Source organism: Sorex araneus, chromosome 6 (assembly GCF_027595985.1).
Source record: "Sorex araneus isolate mSorAra2 chromosome 6, mSorAra2.pri, whole genome shotgun sequence".
In the NCBI taxonomy this organism is placed as follows: domain Eukaryota; kingdom Metazoa; phylum Chordata; class Mammalia; order Eulipotyphla; family Soricidae; genus Sorex; species Sorex araneus.
Genome location: NC_073307.1, coordinates 103,770,023 through 103,790,201, shown reverse-complemented (window position 1 = coordinate 103,790,201; position 20,179 = coordinate 103,770,023). Strand labels below are relative to the sequence as shown.

At 40.9% G+C, this 20,179-nt stretch overlaps 1 protein-coding gene across 1 annotated transcript; it reads left to right on the top strand.

The window, feature by feature from the left end:
• The first annotated feature begins 7,721 nt into the window (after window positions 1-7,721).
• LOC101551601 (olfactory receptor 51E2) lies at window positions 7,722-8,711 on the top strand. The gene has a single exon (XM_004618227.2). It carries the CDS (start codon window positions 7,749-7,751, stop codon window positions 8,709-8,711), a length of 963 nt encoding a protein of 320 aa, XP_004618284.1. The 5' UTR covers window positions 7,722-7,748.
• Window positions 8,712-20,179: the final 11,468 nt, after the last annotated feature.

The window sequence follows — 20,179 nt, the reverse complement described above, 5'->3', positions numbered from 1 at the left end:
CCTTGGCCAGTGGAGGCAAGAGAACCAACCAAAGTAGCTGACTGCTTCAGTTCTTTGCAGACTTATCACACGCAGGACGTTCACAATTTTTCCTAAGTCACTGTCACTGTCATCCCATTGCTCATTGATTTGTTCGAGCGGGCACCAGTAATGTCTCTCATTGAGAGACTTATTGTTACTGTTTTTGGCATATCCAATACTCACGGGGAGCTTGCCAGGCTCTGCCGTGCGGGCTTCATACTCTCGGTAGCTTGCCGGGCTCTCCGAGAGGGGTGGAGGAATCGAACTCGGGTCGGACGCATGAAAGGCGAACACCCAACCGCTGTGCTAAGTACTCTCAGTTAAATCTTTGACATCTTAACGTTGCTAATCACTGATGGAATTTCTTAAAATCAGTATATGCTCTAAGTTTTCCTTTTCCTATGACTGCAAAATTTGAGAACCCAAGTTTCACTCAGTTGATTGGACCTTACAGCACAGTTAATTTTATTTAAGATTTTAGTGTTATAAAGATACACTGTTTTCTTTCACGCATTTGTTTTTTAAGTCTCAGGCTGAAACCTAAATTCTGCTTACTCCAATAATAATGTGGCATAATTTTTCTACATTACTAAAGGTAGTTTAAGCAATCTTATTCAGAAATTTAAACAATTTTAAACTTAACCATGGGGGCTGGAGCAATAGCACAGGGGGTAGGGCGTTTGCCTTGCACGCGGCCGACCCGGGTTCGATTCCCAGCATCCCATATGGTCCCCTGAGCACTGCCAGGGGTAATTCCTGAGTGCAGAGTCAGGAGTAAGCCCTGTGCATTGCTGGGTTTGACCCAAAAAGAAAAAAACAAAATAAATTTAACCATGATCTGAAATACATATTTGATTAATATATATTAAATGCAAAGTATACTTGCATTGATTAATATATTAACACACTTCATAAAAATTATGCTTTCATCTTTATAAAATCAATGGTTACTTAGATGGAGAATATTGCACCATATGGTAAGGGATGTTACTATATTTGATGTCCTTTAGAAAGTTATCACACAGTCTACTGCTGTAAGACATTGACTAATACTGCCTGATTCCAGCAAGTAAATTTAGAGGGCATGTGTTTAATATCAGTCGAATAGCAGTCACTTTTGTGGTAGAGGTTCCTTTGTATCAAACATGGAATCAAAAGGCAGAGCCAATAAGAAAGAATTGGTTAAGTTAAATATCGTCAGGGAGCCATAATCTTGATAACATAACTTATAAAACATTCTTTTCATTTTTAAACTCTGTGTGTTATAAAATATGTTTTGTACTATTTATTATAACTGCACTCTCTGAGGCAGGACTGGAGCAATCTCACAGCGGGTAGGGCGTTTGCCTTGCACGCGGCCGACCTGGGTTTGATTCCTCCGTCCCTCTCAGTGAGCCCAGCAAGCTACCGAGAGTATCCCACCTGCATGGCAGAACCTGGCAAGCTACCTCTGGCATATTCGATATGCCAAACACAGTAACAGGTCTCACAATAGAGATGTTACTGGTGCCCACTCAAGCAAACCAATGAACAATGGGATTACAGTGCTATTATTTATTGACTGAACTTTACTTGTTGATAAAAACTATGGTGGCCTATGTTGGTAGTCCTTTAAAAATCATGTTTTGCAAATCCTTAAACTTTGATAGCAGAACTGAGGGGGATTTACAGGACCAAGTTTATGAGAAGGAACCCAAGGACAGCAGTTGATGAATATAGGCACAGGCACATTGGTGGTTGCTGTAATCCACACAGTTTACCTAGAATATGGAGAGTAGCACTGCTATAAATGATGTTCCCTCAATACTATCAATTAAAAAATAAATGAAATTTATATTCTGTCAAAAACTGTACTCTTATCAGATTCTTAAAAAAAGATTTTTTAAGAATGTTTGAATGTTTCCTTTACTTATTTTTCTCATTTCTCAGGTAGCTTTGTTGGAACACAGCTCACCCATTTGCTCAAAGGCCTACAGTGCTCAAAGTAAACAGCACTGGGAACCCAATGGCTTAAAGGAAGCCGCCCCAGGGTGTATGTAAGGAACAGTCTGCCCACCCTGCCCTGAGCAATAAATAGGAGCATCAGAGTTCTGGATGACATCAAATATTTATTTTTGTGGTAGGTGTCATTAGGAGGATTTTTCATTTTATTTTTCTGAGAATCTTGTGGACCCGTCAATGAATGTTTGAGGAGAATTTTTTTTTTTAATTTTAACTCCACACCAGTAGCCTGAGTATTGCTGAAAGTAAACCCTGGACCCCACCAGCACCACTTGGAAGACCCCCCTCCCACAATATTTGCATTAGGCTGCTTGACCCCGATAATTTTCTGCCATCTTCTTTTTTTTTTAATTTTATTGAATCACCGTGAAATAGTTGCAAGCTTTCATGTTTGGGTTACAATCTCACAATGATCAAACACACATCCCTCCACCAGTGCACATTCCCCACCACCAATATCCCGGGTATATCCCCCCTTTTCCCACCCTCTCCCTGCCTATATGGCAGACAATATTCCCCATGCTCTCTCTCTACTTTTGGGCATTATGGCTTGCAACACAGACACTGAGAGGTCATCATGTTTGATCCTTTTCTTCCCTTTATTTTTCTCCTTGAGAAACCTAAGAGTCTGATTATTTTTTATTTAGTCTACTGAGCAATAGCACAGCGGCAGGGCGTTTGCCTTGCACGCGGCCAACCTGAGTTCGATTCCTCTGCCTCTCTCGAAGAGCCTGGCAAGCTACTGAGAGTATCCCACCACACAGCAGAGCCTGGCAAGCTACCCCTCGAGTATTCAATATGCCAAAAACAGTAACAACAAGTCTCACAATCGAGATGTTACTGGGGCCCACTCGAGCAAATCGATGAGCAATGGGATGACAGTGACAGTGACTCTGCACCATAATGCATATGAGGTTGTTTAATCTTTACATTGGAGGCAGAATACCTGGTTCTCCAAACAAAAATTTGACTAATTAACCATGCGACCTAAGGCAAAAAACCTTTATCTTATGAAAATATAGGGAGGATCTCTTACCTCAAGATCTGCTCTATCTACTGAAAGAAGTCATCTGGGATAAAAGAAAATTGCAAAAGATGCCAGAGGCGTACTCTATGAGCTGAGGCCTGCAGGAGGCCCAGGTTCCCTGCCCAGACGCTGATGCCCCAGGGCATATGCTCTTATTTCGTTTTATGGAAGTTATTAGCAGTGTACACCCCTCTCGGATTTTCAAGAGGATGTGAATTTCTAAGGCCTAAAACATAACTTCATGCCCATGTTGCCTATTGTGTCTAACACACTGACTAATGGGGAGGCAACACGGGCCACCGTTGCCAACTGGGAGTGTTCGGTTGTTTGGAAGAGTAGGGATAGAATGTCCCAGAGCTGTGGGCCTGGCCCTAGTGTGCAAATGACCGCCCAGGCAGAGGGCCTTGGTGATTGTTCCCCTTAGACAGAAGCAGTTAGAAGCCTGTGGGAGCAGCTCACAAGTGGATATGGACACGTGAAGTCCAGTCTGCCAAGTCCCTGGGGCCTGGGGCCTGCGTCCTGGGCCTGCTCCCACAGTCGGCTCCCGTGGGCCTCCTGGACAGAGTTATAAATAGGCCTGTGCGTGCCGGGCAGGCCAGCTCCAGCCGCGCTCTCAGTAGGACCGCGCTGTTCCCTGGCGCGAGCACCCTCACCTGGGGCCAGGCAGCTCCCCAAGTCCTGACATCCTAGAGGACGTCGGAGTCAGATCTCCACAAATTGCCTCACTTAGTTTATGGGCAGGACGCAGTCTCTGTGTTCCACCCACAGCTTCATGGGCCATGAAGAAGAAATAGTCCAGAGCTACTAAGCTACTAAGCTGACCTTCCAGAAAGGCAAGTAAAAATGAAGGGTCACCTCCAGGCCCAAAGGGATACTGCAATCGGGTCTCACCAGGGCACACTTCAGCAGAAGGCCAAGCAAGGTGGGAGGGACAAACGGATTTCTGGAATAAGATCACTGGAGAGACAGGAACCCGAAACTGCTGTCAGAGAAGCAGGATAGAGGTGGTGCGGAGAGGTGAGCCAGGAAAGCATCTGAGCAGCTGGTACAGATCACCCAGAGACAGAGGTGACAGGCAGCAGCACGCCCCAGGGCCTTGAGAAAGGGAGAGGACTAGTTCCCATTGCCTGGCTTTTTCTCACCTGGGTCCCATTTCTCCTGAACACAGGCTCAGTGAAATTGGCCTCCGTCCAGGTAAGGTTTCTTGGCATTATTCCATTCCTCTAAGCCTACTGTGCTTGGCTTTCTGAGTCCCTCCTTATGCTTTCTTTGATTTGATAATAGACGCACACAAGAAACAAGCTCGCTCTTACTTCGCTAAACACATTTTTCTGTTTCTAAAAGCAGCTTTGCTTTTTCTGACAACGTCTGGATTTGGGATCTGATATTTGTCAAAAAAAAAGAGGTAGCTCATATGACCTACATCAACCCAATAAACTGTATCTGATTGTGAAGAGAAAAGAAAAAAAAAGAGGCAGCTCATCAGAGGAATGGATTGTGTGACCGTTCAACTCTGAACCTTTGCACTCTCCTGTTCTTTCTGGTTGACACAAGGTGGGGGAAGCAATGAAAGTCTCCCTCTGTCTTATTTTATCTGATCATATTTTAAGAATTCTGGTCTCCTGATTAAGGCCTCATGAAGAGCAGCTTCCTGTTGCAATTAAGATCTAGATTAGGGATGACATAGAATCCGTTGTTATGGATTTTTTTTTTAACACAATCCGTGGAATGATGTGCTTAGCTAAATATCATTGAGGAGGACACTGTCACACTGTCATACGACTGTCATCCCGTTGATTATCGATTTGCTCGAGCAGGCACCAGTAACGTCTCCACTGTGAGACTTGTTGTTCCTGTTTTTGGCATATTGAATACACCACGGGTAGCTTGCCAGGCTCTGCCGTGTGGGTGGGATACTCTTGGTAACTTGCTGGGCTATCCGAGAGGAATGGAGGAACCGAACCTGGGTCAGCCACGTGCAAGGCAAACACCTTACCCGCTGTGCTATCGCTCCAGTCCTCACAGAGTCTGATCACAGAGGACTGGTTATGTTGCACCAAGGCAATATACTTTTTACTGGGCAATAGAAATAACAGGACTCTCAATAACTTGGTTAGATATTAATTGGCAAATTGAAGGTAAATTTTGAGACTCAGTGTAGAGGTTTAAGAAGCTGGGTCATTAGGTATAGTTACCAGATAAGATCTGAACTAAAAAATATGAGGTGTCATAATTTTTTTTTCCGGGGATCCCACAGCCAACAAAGCTCAAGGGTAACTCCAGTCAGATATCAGTCCTGGAGGTGTTTGGGGTACTGTATAGGATGCCAGGGATTGAACCCAGAACGTCTGCATGCAAGGTGTGTCCCACCCGTTTTACTATCTCTCTGGCTCTCCTAGGACTTTTTTTTTTATAAATATTTGGACCTCCCCCAAGCACCGCCAGGAGTAATTCCTGAGTGCAAAGCCAGGAGTATCCCCTGAGCATCGCTGGGTGTGACCCAAAAAGCAATATATATATTTGGACCTCACACAGTAGTGCTCAGGGCTTACTTCTGGCTCTGAACTCCTGGGATCACTCCTGGTGTTGCCCAGGGGACCATATGGGATGCTGGACACTGAACCCGGGTCTGTAGCTCTTTCACATCTAACATGCCCTACCCTATGTACTATTATTCTGGCCCCCACCTGGTCCTATTTCTTTAAAGAACAAAGGGTGGTGGGGAGAGGTATTCTCCCAGAGTTCATGGGCTCCAGTGCTACTCAGGTTTGGCAATACTGCTGTCACCGAAGGGTCTTGAGATGCTGAAAATTGAACCTGGAGTCTCCCCATGCAAGGCAGATCTAGTCATTCTGAACTTCCCTCTCCCCATGAAAAAAGGGAATTATTTTTTGCTTTTTATAAGACACCCAGTTGTGCAGGGGTTAACGTGTTTGGGAGCCTGTGGTGCCAGGAATCTAACCCAGAGCATTATATTTGCAAGGCATGTGTTCCTGTCAAAACTAAAGGAAAAAAATCCTTGAAAATTAATGTGTATTAAGGATTCCCTGAGCCCTGCCAAGAGCCAGGAGTAAGCCCTGCTTACGATGCCTGCCTTGCATGCAGCCAACCCAGATTGAGGAGGACACCTGCACTTTATTCCCAAGATTCAGGCCTTATCTCAAAGTCAGACTTTCAACCCCTAAAGATAGCCAATTATCAATATTGAGGCATAGGAGAATCTAACAGGAAAAAAATTTGATTCGTTCAGAGTCTTCACATTTGGGTGTGTCAGAGAAGCACAGGGTTTAAAAAAAAAAGTATGAAATATAAATCTCTGGAAATGCCAGGCCTCAGTCAACGTTCTTGTCAAAGCAATGTGAATGACTTAGGAGGCATTTTTCAGATTTGTAGGAACCTATCCACCAGGACGACAGAGAGAAAACCCTTTATAGACTGTGCCAATGAGTAGGGTCAGCAGAGATCTGCCCTTCATTTCCAGAAATGTCACTAGTGTGAGAAGCAATCAACCTTTCATCTGGCAAACCAGATGAATTCCACTTTTCCTTAGGCAATTAATAGCTGTCCTTTTCTTTTCAAATTTTTGTAGTTGTTATTGTTAGGTTTAGGGATTTGTTTTTTGGTTTTGTTTTATGGTCTTTGGGCCATACCTAGTGATGCTCAGGGATTACTCCAGGCTCTATACTCAGGAATTACTTCAGGCACTGCTCAGGGAGCTATATAGTATTCCAGGGATTGAACCTGGGTTGGCCACATGCAAGGCAAGTGCCTTACCCCACATACAGTCTCTCCAACCCATAACAGTTTTTAAATATTACTGTGTTTATTATCTCCTTTGCTAACCTCTGGCCTGAGAACCTGGAATCTATTATATTGGGGAAGAACGAAAGAGAAAAATGGGGGCGGGAGCGGCAGCTCAATGGACTGGACACATATTTAGTATAAAGAAGGCCCAGATTCAATCCCCAAGTACCACATGATTTCCTATCATACTAGGAGAGAGCCCTGAGCACAGATTCAGGAGTAGCCCTCAAGTACTGCTAGGTGCTCCTCCACCAAAGAGAGAAAAAAGCTACCCATCCCTACTGGCCTGACATACCCTTTATTCACTATCTTGTTGCATTTCTACTTGCATTTCAAGATTAAACAAAAATTCTCTCTTGATTACTCTGGGAATGGATCCCCCAGTCCAGTCATTAAATGAACACCTTATTTGGGTACTACTTTCCAGAGATGGGTGTTCTATCATTGTATGACTAAAACTCAAACATGAAAGTTTTGTAACTGCAGCTTAGGGTTATTCAATTTAAAAAAAAAAGTACAAACACCTAATAAGCTAGAGCACATGTGCTTTGTATATGGGAGACCTAGGTTTGATGTCCGACACTACACGATTCCCCAAGCACTATAGGAGTAACCCCTAAGTACTACCTGGTATGACCCTAAAGAAAAATAAAGAAAATAAAGATAAAAATAGACCTGGACAGTAGTGACTGACAAATAAATCTTAGCTGTCACTCTCCCCTGTGGGAATGGTCTTCGGCTCTTCCGAGGGAATTTAGGTGGTTTAGGGTGGGGGAGGGGAGAGGGGTGGCAAGTGCACTCAGCTCTGGGTCTCAGGGCTGGCATCTCTGACTCTGCTCCATGTCCTAGCAGGCTAACGGGCTGCCAGTGTGACCTCAGCCTCTCAGTGCCAGCTATGAGTTCCTGCAACTTCACACATGCCACCTTTGTGCTTATTGGTATCCCAGGACTAGAAGCAGCTCATTTCTGGATCGGCTTCCCCCTCCTTTCAATGTACGCCGTGGCAGTGTTTGGAAACTGCATCGTGGTCTTCATCGTAAGGACAGAACGCAGCCTGCACGCCCCCATGTACCTCTTTCTCTGCATGCTGGCCGCTATCGACCTGGCCTTATCCACATCTACCATGCCCAAGATCCTGGCCCTCTTCTGGTTTGACTCCCGGGAGATTACTATTGGTGGCTGTTGTGCTCAGATGTTCTTTATTCATACTCTTTCAGCCATCGAATCCACCATCCTGCTAGCCATGGCCTTTGACCGTTACATAGCTATTTGCCACCCACTCCGCCATGCTGCGGTGCTCAACAATGCAGTCACCATCCAGATTGGCGTGGTGGCTGTGGTGCGTGGATCCCTCTTCTTTGTCCCATTGCCCCTGCTCATCAAGCGGCTGACATTCTGCCACTCCAATGTCCTCTCTCACTCCTATTGTGTGCACCAGGATGTGATGAAATTGGCCTATACAGGCACATTGCCCAACGTGGTCTACGGTCTCACTGCTATTCTACTGGTCATGGGTGTGGACGTCCTGTTCATCTCCTTATCCTATTTTCTGATTATACGAACAGTTCTACAACTGCCGTCTAAGACAGAACGGGCTAAGGCCTTTGGCACCTGTGTGTCCCACATCAGTGTGGTACTGGCCTTCTATGTGCCCCTCATTGGGCTCTCTGTTGTGCACCGTTTTGGAAACAGCCTTAATCCCATTGTACATGTTCTCATGGGTGATGTCTATCTACTTCTGCCTCCGGTCATCAATCCCCTTATCTATGGTGCCAAGACCAAGCAGATCAGGACTCGAGTGATAGCTATATTCAAGATCAGCTGTAGCAAAGACCCTCAGGGTATAGGCGGCAGGTAACTCCTACCATTCCACTCTTCCTTATCCTACATGGATTGATGTGACGCTGATATTAGCTTAATTACAGTTGCCCATAGGTACATCAGTGCTCTTCTCCATTTTCTCTGTTTGAAGGGAATTTGTGAAAAAAAAAAAAAAACCAACAGCAAGCTACTTTTTAATTCCTTCTAGTAATCATTAGAATTATTTTCTCTTTTTTTAAAAGGCATTATTTTATTTTCTTTGTTTTACTGATTTGTCACCGTTTGCAATAGAACTTCCAGGTACAGGTTGACACCTCTGTATGTGAATGAGATTCACTACACTTCCCCACCACCAAAGTTCCAGCCCCATGCTACCACCAAAAAGACCCCTTGGTAACCACCATAGTTTTAATCCACCCAGAACATAGTTTTGCTGGGTTTTCCCAGACCATTTTCTTAGTAGTTATCTTTCATTTTCTAATTTAACTTAATCACTTCAAATGCATTCTACTTTGCCCTAATGGTATGATATTATTTTAACAGCAAAGTAGTATTCCATTAAGTAAATGGTCCATTACTATTTAATTTATTGATGGGCATTTAGGTTGATTAAAATGTTTGGCTAGTGTGACCAGTGCTACTATATCCATATGAGTTCAAATATCATTTCAAAGTGTTGTCATATGATATCACTAACTAGATCATGTGGTTTTTCCATTTTTTAAAGTAATTGCCATAGTGCTTTACAAAGAGGCTGCACAAATTTAAATTCCCATCAACAGTGTACCTAGGTTCCCTTTTTGCACATCTTCACCAACATTTTGCTGTTTCCAATCTTATTAGTATAGGCCATTATCACCCATGTGAGAGAATGTTTTATTGTGGTTTAAAATGCCTTGCCTTGAGGTAAAAGTTTTGAGATTATAGATAAAATTGTTATTAATTTCCTTATTATATAAAAGTTTACATTTTAAGATACATCGATGTCACATTAAAAAAACTAACTATAAAAAATAGTAAAAATTACAAATGGCTTTAAATTAAAGAAAAAAATCATTTTGTCTTACTAGTAACGCAAGGAACCTATATTAAAACAGTACTTAGGATCATAGAGATAGTACAGCAAGTAAGCTGGTTTAAATCCCCAGTGTCCCTTATGGTTTTCGTTAGGAATAATTCCTGACTGCAGAGCCAGGAGTAATCCATGAGTACCTCCAAATATTTCCCCCAAACAAAGATAAAAACTAGCATTTAGCTGATTAGTAGAGTACTTGCCTTGTATGTGTCAGATCCTGGGTTTTATCCCAAGCACTACAAAAGAAATTTTAAATAGTAATTAGGCAGCATTTTTATATATCACATTATTGAGGTTTATTTTAGTATTTGATTTGGGGGCCATACCTGACTTGCTCAGTCATTTACTCCTATTTCTGTGTTAAGAAGTTGAAAATACTTAGGGGACCACATATGGTGCCAGGAATCAAACCAGAGCCACTCCCATGGTAAGGCAAGAGTCTTAAACTCCCCTATACTATCTCTCTGGTCCTAAAATTACCATTTTTTATTCATCAAAATTCATAATAAAAAAGTAAAGAAAATTGTGTTGAAAATACACATTGAACATCACACTTGGTGTCATAATAGTCAATGTATAGTAAGAAGTTTCAAAGCGTTATATGTTTGGGATCAAAGAGATAACGAACAGGGTGGAGGAGATCATGGCCCCAAGGTTGATCCCTGCCACTGCGTGACTCCACCAGCCTGACCTATCCCTCAGATCATGGGATCAAGTATCACCTGAGGTTACCCCCAGATCCTTGAGCACTTCTGTGGTGGCCCCTCAAAAACATAAACAACTACATATATTTTTTAAAAAACCACTACGTGTTTTATGCTGTAATCTGACCTTTGGAATTTTATCCCAACAGATATCCCTAAATGCAAAAAAAAAAAAAAAACAATTGTTTTTCATAAAATGAATTCTTTACCATTATTTGGAGTAATCATATATCAGTGATACTGGGGTTAATATATATAAAAAGTAAGGTACTAGTAAATTTATATATGTATAAAAATTAAGGTATTAGTAAATTTGTATATGAACCATTTATTTAGTAAAATATTATGTGGAGCCATCTATATTAAAAAAATACTATGTGGCCTTTGAAGACTCTGCTATATGGGAAGGCATTTGTCCTGCACACAACCATTCTGGGATTAATCCCTGGCACCCCAAATGGTACCCCAAGCCCTGTGACGAGTGATCTCTGAGTGCAGAGCCAGGAATAAGCCTTGAGCACAACCAGATGTGGCTCAAACACCAGAAATTGAAAGTTCAAAAGGGACTCTTCTATAAAATGAAGCATGCTGCCTGAGAATATAGCTCAGATGTGGTATAATTGCCTTGCGTATGTGAGATCCTTGTATATGTGAGTCTCTGGCACCACAAAAATTAATGGAAAGAAAAATAAAATTAGACATTCTTGTAATTGAGAAAAATGATTAGTAAACATGACCCTGAAATCATCCTGAAAACACAACTCTCTGGAGTCTTCAAGAAAATATTCTCATTTCTAGTGACTACATTACTAGTCACTTATTTTTGTTTCTTCTTTCTAAAATTCTTTATGATAGAAATGCTGTTTCCTTGACATTTATACCTTTTTTAATATGAAATTAAAAGGATAATTTACATAAATTAGTACTTTTCACTGTGGTGGTTCATTTTGTACTACCTGAGAACTTGTTGGCAATCAATATCTCGTGTGCTTCCTGGCACTATGAAAAGTATTTTCCAGGTTTCATTTGATCTTCCCAGAAAATTTATGTGGTAGGTGCCATGTTTGCTTGTCCTTTATTACAAGTGAGAGAAATTAGGTTCACATTAACCAGATTACTTAACTAAGTCACTTAGTTTGTGGGTACATTAAATTTGATAACCTTAATTTGAAAATATGATTGCTAGCTTCCACATGATATTTCTTTCTGTTTAACATCTGCCACTTATTTCCTCAGTCAATGCAAATTATGTTTACTCTCTGTTGTTTTCTAAAATGAATGAGTCTGTATTTTGCTGAGAGATAACCCTGCCCTTGCTTTGAGCAACAGATTTAGAATATGCATCATGTATTACAGCCACCATTCACCACCTACAGACTGTTTCTTTCTCAAATAGAGAAAATATATTTTATCTACCTTTTATCTCATTCATGTCTTTTTTTTCATGGTATATTCTGTACCTGTCATGCGTTTTTAAATGTCTGACTTTTTACCTAGTCATGAGATATAATAAAATTCTATCAAAAGTTTTTCTGTGTTAAGCTTATTGCATTTACATTTATAGGTACCTATAAAACTCTAATCTGATCTTTCTCACCTTCTGAGAGGTATCATTTGTTAAGAGCAAAAATGCTGAACGCATCATTCTCCACATGGAAAATCCTATGCATTTTTGTGGAAGTCTGAAGAGAAGCTACATAATGACAACCATTAATGGGCCCATGTGTTTCCTCAGTAACTTCACTGAGAAAATTTTGGCAATTTAAGCAGATAACCTATAGAGAATATTCAATTCTATATGCTCTTTCTTAGGAGAGGTTTGTCCTCAAACACCTAACCTGGAGAAGGGCCCTCTGGACAGACAAATCTGAAATATTCTAATTGAGATTCCCAGGTTAGAGGCAAAAAAATGCACTCAATACCCAAAGAAAAGGGCCAGAAAGACCAGTCCATGGTAGGAAGCTTGCCACAAGTTGTGGAGAAGTGTAGTTAAGAATGAAAAGAGACCACGGTGACAATTATAATTGGAAATGATCACTCTGGAAAAGAACTGAGTGCTAAAAGGAGATAAAGTGATATACATGATAACCTTTCAATAACAATAATGCAAATCATAGTACCTAAAAGAAAAGAGAAAGGGAGAGAGGAAGAGAGAGAAAAGATGTCTGCCATCAAGGCAGACTAGAGGGAGGGTGAAAGGGAAACTGGGAACAGTGGTGGAAGGAAACATATACTAGTGAAGGGATGGGTGTGAGAACATCATATGACTGAAACCCAGTCGTGAACAACTTTGTAACTGTCTATCTCACAGTGATTTAATAATAAATAAAACGGACTCAAAAGTCATGTAATTAGCCCAGGACAGACAGAAATAGAATGTGGGTGATGAGCCAGAGCAATAGTAAAGTTGGTAGAGCACTTGCCTCGTACCAGCCAACCTAGGTTTGATCCCTGGTATCTCATATGGTCTCCTGAGCCTGCAAGGAGTGATTCCTGAACGCAGAGTCAAAACTCAGGTCTAACCACTGCTGAGTATTCCACCTTTACCCCACCACAAAAAAAAAAGAATTATGGCTTTCTTAAAGAAATGAATGAATGTCTGGGGCCTATTAATATGGAGATTGGGTTATGGGACTTCAACCTAATAATGAGGTTAAAGTTTGGGCTTATGAGATTAATTACATGCTCTTACATATTTTTCCACAACACCCATCTTCTTTAATTTACCTGGACATTTCTTTGACTGAAGTCATACTTTCCCATCATTAATAATGGAATAGATTGACAATCTAATAGAACCTGTACATTTTGCTCCTTGAGCTCCCACTGTCTTCCACCACAGCTCATTATTCATATTTTGTTGATGTCTCCTTTTATCTTCTCTGTGCCTTAAACTATTCAATTTTCAAAGTAGTCTACTTATATCTAATATCTATAGCAGATTTATTTGCAATAAATTGGGTGTAACTAACCTAAATCTTCATCAGTGTATAAAAATATAAACAAAAATAAGACATAGAGTGGAATATTATTTAGTTATAAAAGGGAATGAACTTCTGATTCATTCTACAATGTGAGAACCATAATGTATTATGCTGAGATTAGCCCGACAAAAAGGGACAATAGTTCAATTCCACTTAGCACATTACCTAAAATAGGCCAAATTATAGGCAGAAAGAAAAAATGCTAACAGGGGCTCAGAAGAGAAAGGAGTGAAACACATGAGGGTATCACTTGTTATTGTCTAATGAGGGTAAGGTTTCAGCTTCGTATGAGAAAGTTCTAGAAACAAATAGTTGACTAAGGTTGCATACCAGTATGAATATACTTAATATCACATAATTGTAACCTAAAATATTCAAATGGCAGATTTTAGTTTATTTATGGTTTACTACAGCAATGACATCATCAAATAAATAATGCAAAATATATCATTATCAATTTTATATTAAGGACATATTAGATAAGTATATCTTGGATATGTTGGTTAAAGATATAAACTTTATGGATCTTTCTACAAGGGCTTTTGGTTATATTTTTGCTTGAATTTTTTTTTGAGAATAATATTTAAATTGGTCAACTTTGAGTAAATTTCCCTGAGTAAAGTAAGTGGACTTCATCCAATAACTTGATCTTACAAAAAGAACAAATAAATAAAGACGAATTACCCCCCCACCCCAAGAAAGAGGGAGAGAATGGAATTTTGTTGAAGGATGATCTTTGAACTTGAAGTGCAATATTTGTTCTTCCCCAGATCTCCAGCCTGAACATTTTGGACTTACTGACGCCATTAACCATGAGAGACAATTGCTTAAAACTCCCTCCCCTTCTCTCTCTCCCTCCATCTTCCTCATCCCTCCTCTCTCAGATGATCTATATATTCTATTCTTTTGGTTCTGGGTCTCAAAAAAAAAAAGTCCTCATGAAAAATAAAAGGGAAAGCATTCCTTTAAACTGCAAAGCAAGAAACCATAAAAACTAAAACCTGCTGGTCTGGAGAGATAGCTCAAAAGGGTCGAATACATCTCAGGCACTCAACCCGCAGCACCGTATGGCCTCCCAAGCACAGCCAGGTGTGGTTCTGGTGGTCTGGCCTCCAACTCTGCTGGGCCTGAATAGCACTACATCACCAGGCTAGAGCACTGAATGGACAGGCCTGGCTAGTTTTACCAGAAGTGGCCTCTGGGCACTTTGAGTGGGAGTCCACCTCTCCAAAATAAGTGAAAAATAAAGCCCCAGATATAAAAATCACACCACAGATGAATTTTTCCATCACAATATAATGTATACACATCACCAAGTTCAAGTTCATTTTTCATTAATTTGTTCAATTTTTTTTATAACCGCGACTGATGTAACAGTAAGTCTTCATGGTTTTACTTTTGAGATTGCTGTAAATGATCCATGCCCAAACCATTCTGACTAACCCTAAACACTCCACATCCTATTGAACTCCATTCTTTTTAAATCCTTCATACAGTTTCCTTCATATGTTTTCCATAGCTGCCACAAGTAATGACTCTAACTTGAGCTACAGCTATATATCTGGCCATTTTTATTTTTTAGATTTTGAGAGAATTGTAAACATGAGAGAATGAACTAGGGAGTGTTGTTTTATAAATGCCCATAATCCTAATTTGGGTTTTGCCAAAGGCAGAACTAATAGCAAGGAGCTGGGTGGAGGTTGTGTAAGTATTACATGATCATAAAAAATGGGTGACAAAGATGAGACAGATCAGAGGAGGAAGAAAATTCAATCCAGAACTAGCACTAAGAGACCACAACTGTAGATCTGGATCAGGAGTGGGAGGGTGGTATATTGGGGTTCTTGGTGGTGGAACATATGCAGTGACTAGGGATAGGAAAGACTAATCTGACCTGGGCACTGTAGTCTGAGATCGAGATGGCAGCAATTCTATAAGCCTAATGTATCTCTTAGGACTGGAGTGATAGCACAGCAGTTGGGTTTTCGCCTTTCACGAAGCCAACCTGAGATCGATTCCTCTGCCCCTCTCTGAGAGCCGGGCAAGCTACTGAGAGTATTGAGCCCGCTCGGCAGAGCCTGGCAAGCTACCTGTGCGTATTGGATATGCCAAAAACAGTAACAATAAGTCTCTCAATGAGAGACATTACTGGTGCCCGCTCAAACAAATCGATGAGCAACGGGATGACAGTGACAGTGAATGTATCTCTTACTGTGTCCATACAAAATTATTAATATTATGAATGTTTATATGTTTGTTGGACTAAGGAGAGGAGAAACACATCCACATTTACCTTTAGGCCAGTCGTCTTGCTGGATAAGAATCTGTCCTGGAAGCAGCATGCCCTGAGGGAAAGAATTGTGACCACACTTATGTGTAAGCCCTAACCCCTCATGCTTGGAGATTTAATTAGGCTGTAAGTGTGGGCTGGGGGGATCCAGATCCAGATCCAGATCCAGATCCAGAGTGAGAAGGAGAATGAAGCAGCATGGGGGTTGAAGAAGCAGGAGGAGAATCAGAGGAAAGTGGAGATAGGAGTGGAATAAACTGCAACTGAGACCAACCAGCCTGACCCTTCTTTTTTCCTTCGCCTGCCCATTGTCATCGACCTCCCTGTGGTGGGGGAAGTGACATGAGACTACTGAACATGGGCGGTAGGAGAGATAAAGCCCCGCTGCCCCTTTTTTGTGATTATACAAGTAAGCCTTGAGCACCACCAGATGTGGCCCCCAAACAAACAAACAAAAGCCATCTCTGTTCTCTGGAAACTCAATGGCTATTTGTACAAGATATTGTTTAGCCTACTCTTATTCTATCAGTTACAATTTTTCCCAAAACTCAAGTCAGCTCTCACAAACTGGGCATTTCCATCACATGATATATTCACAGGCTCTCTAAAAGGAAATCCAGTCCAACAGAAAGAGAAAACAGTTTCATGACCAGCCAGTTGACCTTCCCTGAATTTTATTTTTTTCTTCTCTATTAGAGTTGATAATAACAGTGTATACTCAGTGTTTTTCTGAAGATTACATGCAACATAACCTGTGCAACACTTAGCACAGTATTTAGTGCATAGTACAGCTCAGTTAATCCTCATAATTATTGTATTATTACATATTTGTCCTATTATTTTATTTAAGAGCAGATAATAATCTTTCACAGGGATATTGAGGGGATAGAAATGTAGATTTCTTTAAGAAAATGTATGATTTTTAAAAAATAAAAGCAAACCAAAAAAGGAAACCCAACTAGTCACATTAGCCTGAGAATTTGTGTTAAAGGACTGGGCTTCCCTCCCTCTCTGTCTCTCTCACATTCCTACTAACACTGACACTAGAATATTGAGAAAAGGAAAGGAGCTTGGTAAATGGGGGAAGTGGGATTCAATGGGATTCAATCGTAATTGAAATGGCCTAATTTATGCACAAAGCAAAGGAAACCATCCTAAATAACATGGCTTTTAAAGATCCTACATGCAGATTGATGACATTCTAGAAGATAGCAAACTACTGGGGTTTGGCCACCACTTATGTGAACAAGTATCCTGGAAGAGCGTGTGTCTCCCCATTCCTACTGATCTGAAAGGATCTCATGAAAATCCTTAGGTGTTTCAGAACAGAGAAACTCATAAAAGTGGTAACAGACAGTCCCTACCATGAGAGGTGCCCAAAACACGGAACAGTGCTTAGTGTCGTGAGAGTGGCTGTTCCAGTGAGAGCAAGTCTCTAGGGACTGTAGTTCCCAGCTTTGCTTATATTGGCTTGGTCAGTGTAGGGACCAAGTTTAGGCAGCCACTTCCCCCTGAGAGCCAGAGCCTGAAGTCTCCCTCTGAGAAATACAAGTCCTATCTCCAGTAATTTCACCCCGCCCCTATCTGAGTCCTACTTTATTTCCTCAACTAGATTGATAAGAAATAAAGACAGAACATAAAGGTATCTGTTTCTGGAGGGTAGAGATTTACCCAGAATTTTGTGGTGGTTGTTGTTATTGGAAGGAAGAAGGAAAGATTTACTCTTAATAGATATTTATGGGCAGAGACTACCAACATCACATGCTTGGGATTCTTTCCCATCATGTTCACCACCAATTCTCCTAGCTAGTGCCAAAATCCTTGACCAACGTTTATTTCTTTCCTGTAAGTCAATGTTAAATAATCAAGAATCAATGTAAGTTCGCACCATGTAAGAGGCCAATAAGTTCACATCATCATCTTTTTTCTTTTGGGGTCACACATCATTTTTTTTTTCTTTTTGGCCAGGAGTTAACTCCTGGCTCATGCACTCAGGAATTACTCCTGGTGGTGCTCAGGGGATCCCATATGGGATGCTGGGAATTGAACCTGGGTTGGCTGTGTGCAAGGCAAATGCCCTACCTGCTGTGCTACTGCTCCAGCCCCTCACATCATCATTGACTCCTAGCACCACATGGCCCCTGGAGCAACCCTGAAAGACAAAGTAGAGGGTAGCCCCCAAGAACTTCTGGTTATGCCTTTCCCCCAAATCAATCTATGATAAATGTTTAAGACCCATTCGTTCAAAGAAAACCCAAGAAACATATAGTGGATTTTATAGTGCTTGTCAGATATAAAACCACATTTATAAATGCAGGGCCCCAAGATTCCATAGGAGCTTTTTAAGGTAGAACGTGACTCAGAGTTAGGGAAAAAATGGCTTTTGCAGAGAAGCGTCATGCATATGAGGCTCTTAAGTTGAGTCTCAGTGTGTATTACATGGGATAAATGAGGAAAGTCAACATGAGCACACAGAGGTATGATACAGTTACTAACACTGTAAGAAAAGTTTTCATATCCAGAGCTTAGTCTGTACCTTTATTTGGGATTCTCCGAAACAAAGTCTTTTAGGTTGAGCAACAAGCCTAATATTTTAAACTTGGAACTGAATAAACTAGAACTCCCCAAATTCCAAGAGACCCAAACAGGAAAAGCCTTTATTAAATGCCTAATAAACAAAGGATGAGAAAAAGGTATCCTTGAGAACAAAAGACTTTAAGGCAGTAATTTATGTTAGCCAAAGCTCATAGGAATAACAGTGAATCAACTACTGACTCCAGCCAACAAATAATAGTGTTGATCTTAGACTTAAAACTCCCTAGGCTTTGTGGAGGGGCTCAGTATCCTCTATGAAATGGTGTTAAGAAGTGTCAAATGGGCAATTAATACTTAATTCCTCATAATCAGGCAGTTGTGAAGAATATCTTCTCCCACAGTATAGTGAACAGCACATAATATGTCTAGAATGTTTACCTTCACCTGACAGTAATGAGGTACCCATCTTTCTTATCTGGAGTGAAATCAAAGAGATTCAGGACATTCTGCATCACCCAGTATTAATGATGGCACTGTCTCTGTATTGTCATAAGGACTGCATGGAGAAAATCCTCATTAAGTAGTGATGCAGAGTCTTTCCCCTTCACATCCAGGAAACTAGCTTTAAATAAATGTAATTATAGATTATGTTCTCCAACTATGATCTCATTACAAAAAAATCCTTGGAAACAAGACAACATATCTTTAAATAATTCATGGAAATCAAAGAAATTTCAGAGAAAATTAAGAAATTACTTCTTCAAAACAAATGAAAATGGCCGGTTTTCTACTGTGAATTCTACTAAATGTTTATGGAAGAATCAATCCCTTTCAGTGCACCATTATATAGCACTATCTTTTGCAAAGACTGGCTAGGAATATAGGCAAATTCTGGGTTTGATGTGAAGCTTGCATCCTGGTTTCTTTCCCAGAATGACAACAGAATTTAGAACAGGTTCTGTGCATCTTTCAGAATCCTACTTGTCTTCAAATAAACAGCCTTTCCTAACTCCTTCAGGCTGAGTTAAGTCAAAGCTACTACCCTTCTAGCATACGACTCTATATCATGACCCTCTGCAAGACTGCTAAATTTGAGAACTAAACCAGGGGCTTGGCCAAGCAGAGTCCTAAGGAATATTGTCCTGTATCATGTTGAGTGAAATGAGTCAGAAAGGAAGAGACAGATATAGAAAGATCACACTCATCTGTGGAATATAAAGTAGCAGAATGGGAGACTAGCACCCAAGAGTAGTAGAGGTAAGAACCAGGAGGTTTGCCCCACAGCTTGGAAACTGGCCTCACATGCTGGGGGAAAAGGCAGCTGAGACAGAGAAGGGAACACCTAGTAGAGAATGTTGGGAGGACCCTCTCGGGTTGAAAGATGCGTGCCAAAAGTAGACTATAGACCAAACATGATGACCACTCAATACCTCTATTGCAAACTATAACACCCAACAGGAGAGAGAACAAAAGAGAATGCCCTGCTGCAGAGACATGGTGGAATGGTGGGGGTTGGGGTGGGGGTGGTGGGAGGGATACTGGGAACATTCGTGGAGGAAAATGGGCACTGGTGGAGGGATGTAAACAAAAAGCAAACATAAAAGTTCATAAGTTTGTAACTGTACCTCAAGGTGATCCACTAATAAAAATTAAATTAAAAAAATTTTTAAAAAGAATTTCAAACTCAGAAACATTTTCAAAGTTAATTGCCTCCGAATATAATATTTTTAACTTGGTAGAATTTTATGATCATGTCCCTTTTATTTTTATTTTTTGAGAGGAAGAGGGTAGATGGGGTTGGGGCCACACCTGGCTTTTCCGAGGACTTACTCCTGAAGCTGTGCTCAACAATTACTCCTGTTGATGCTTAGGGAACCATATGTAGTAAATGGGATTGAAATGGGGCCTACTGCTTGC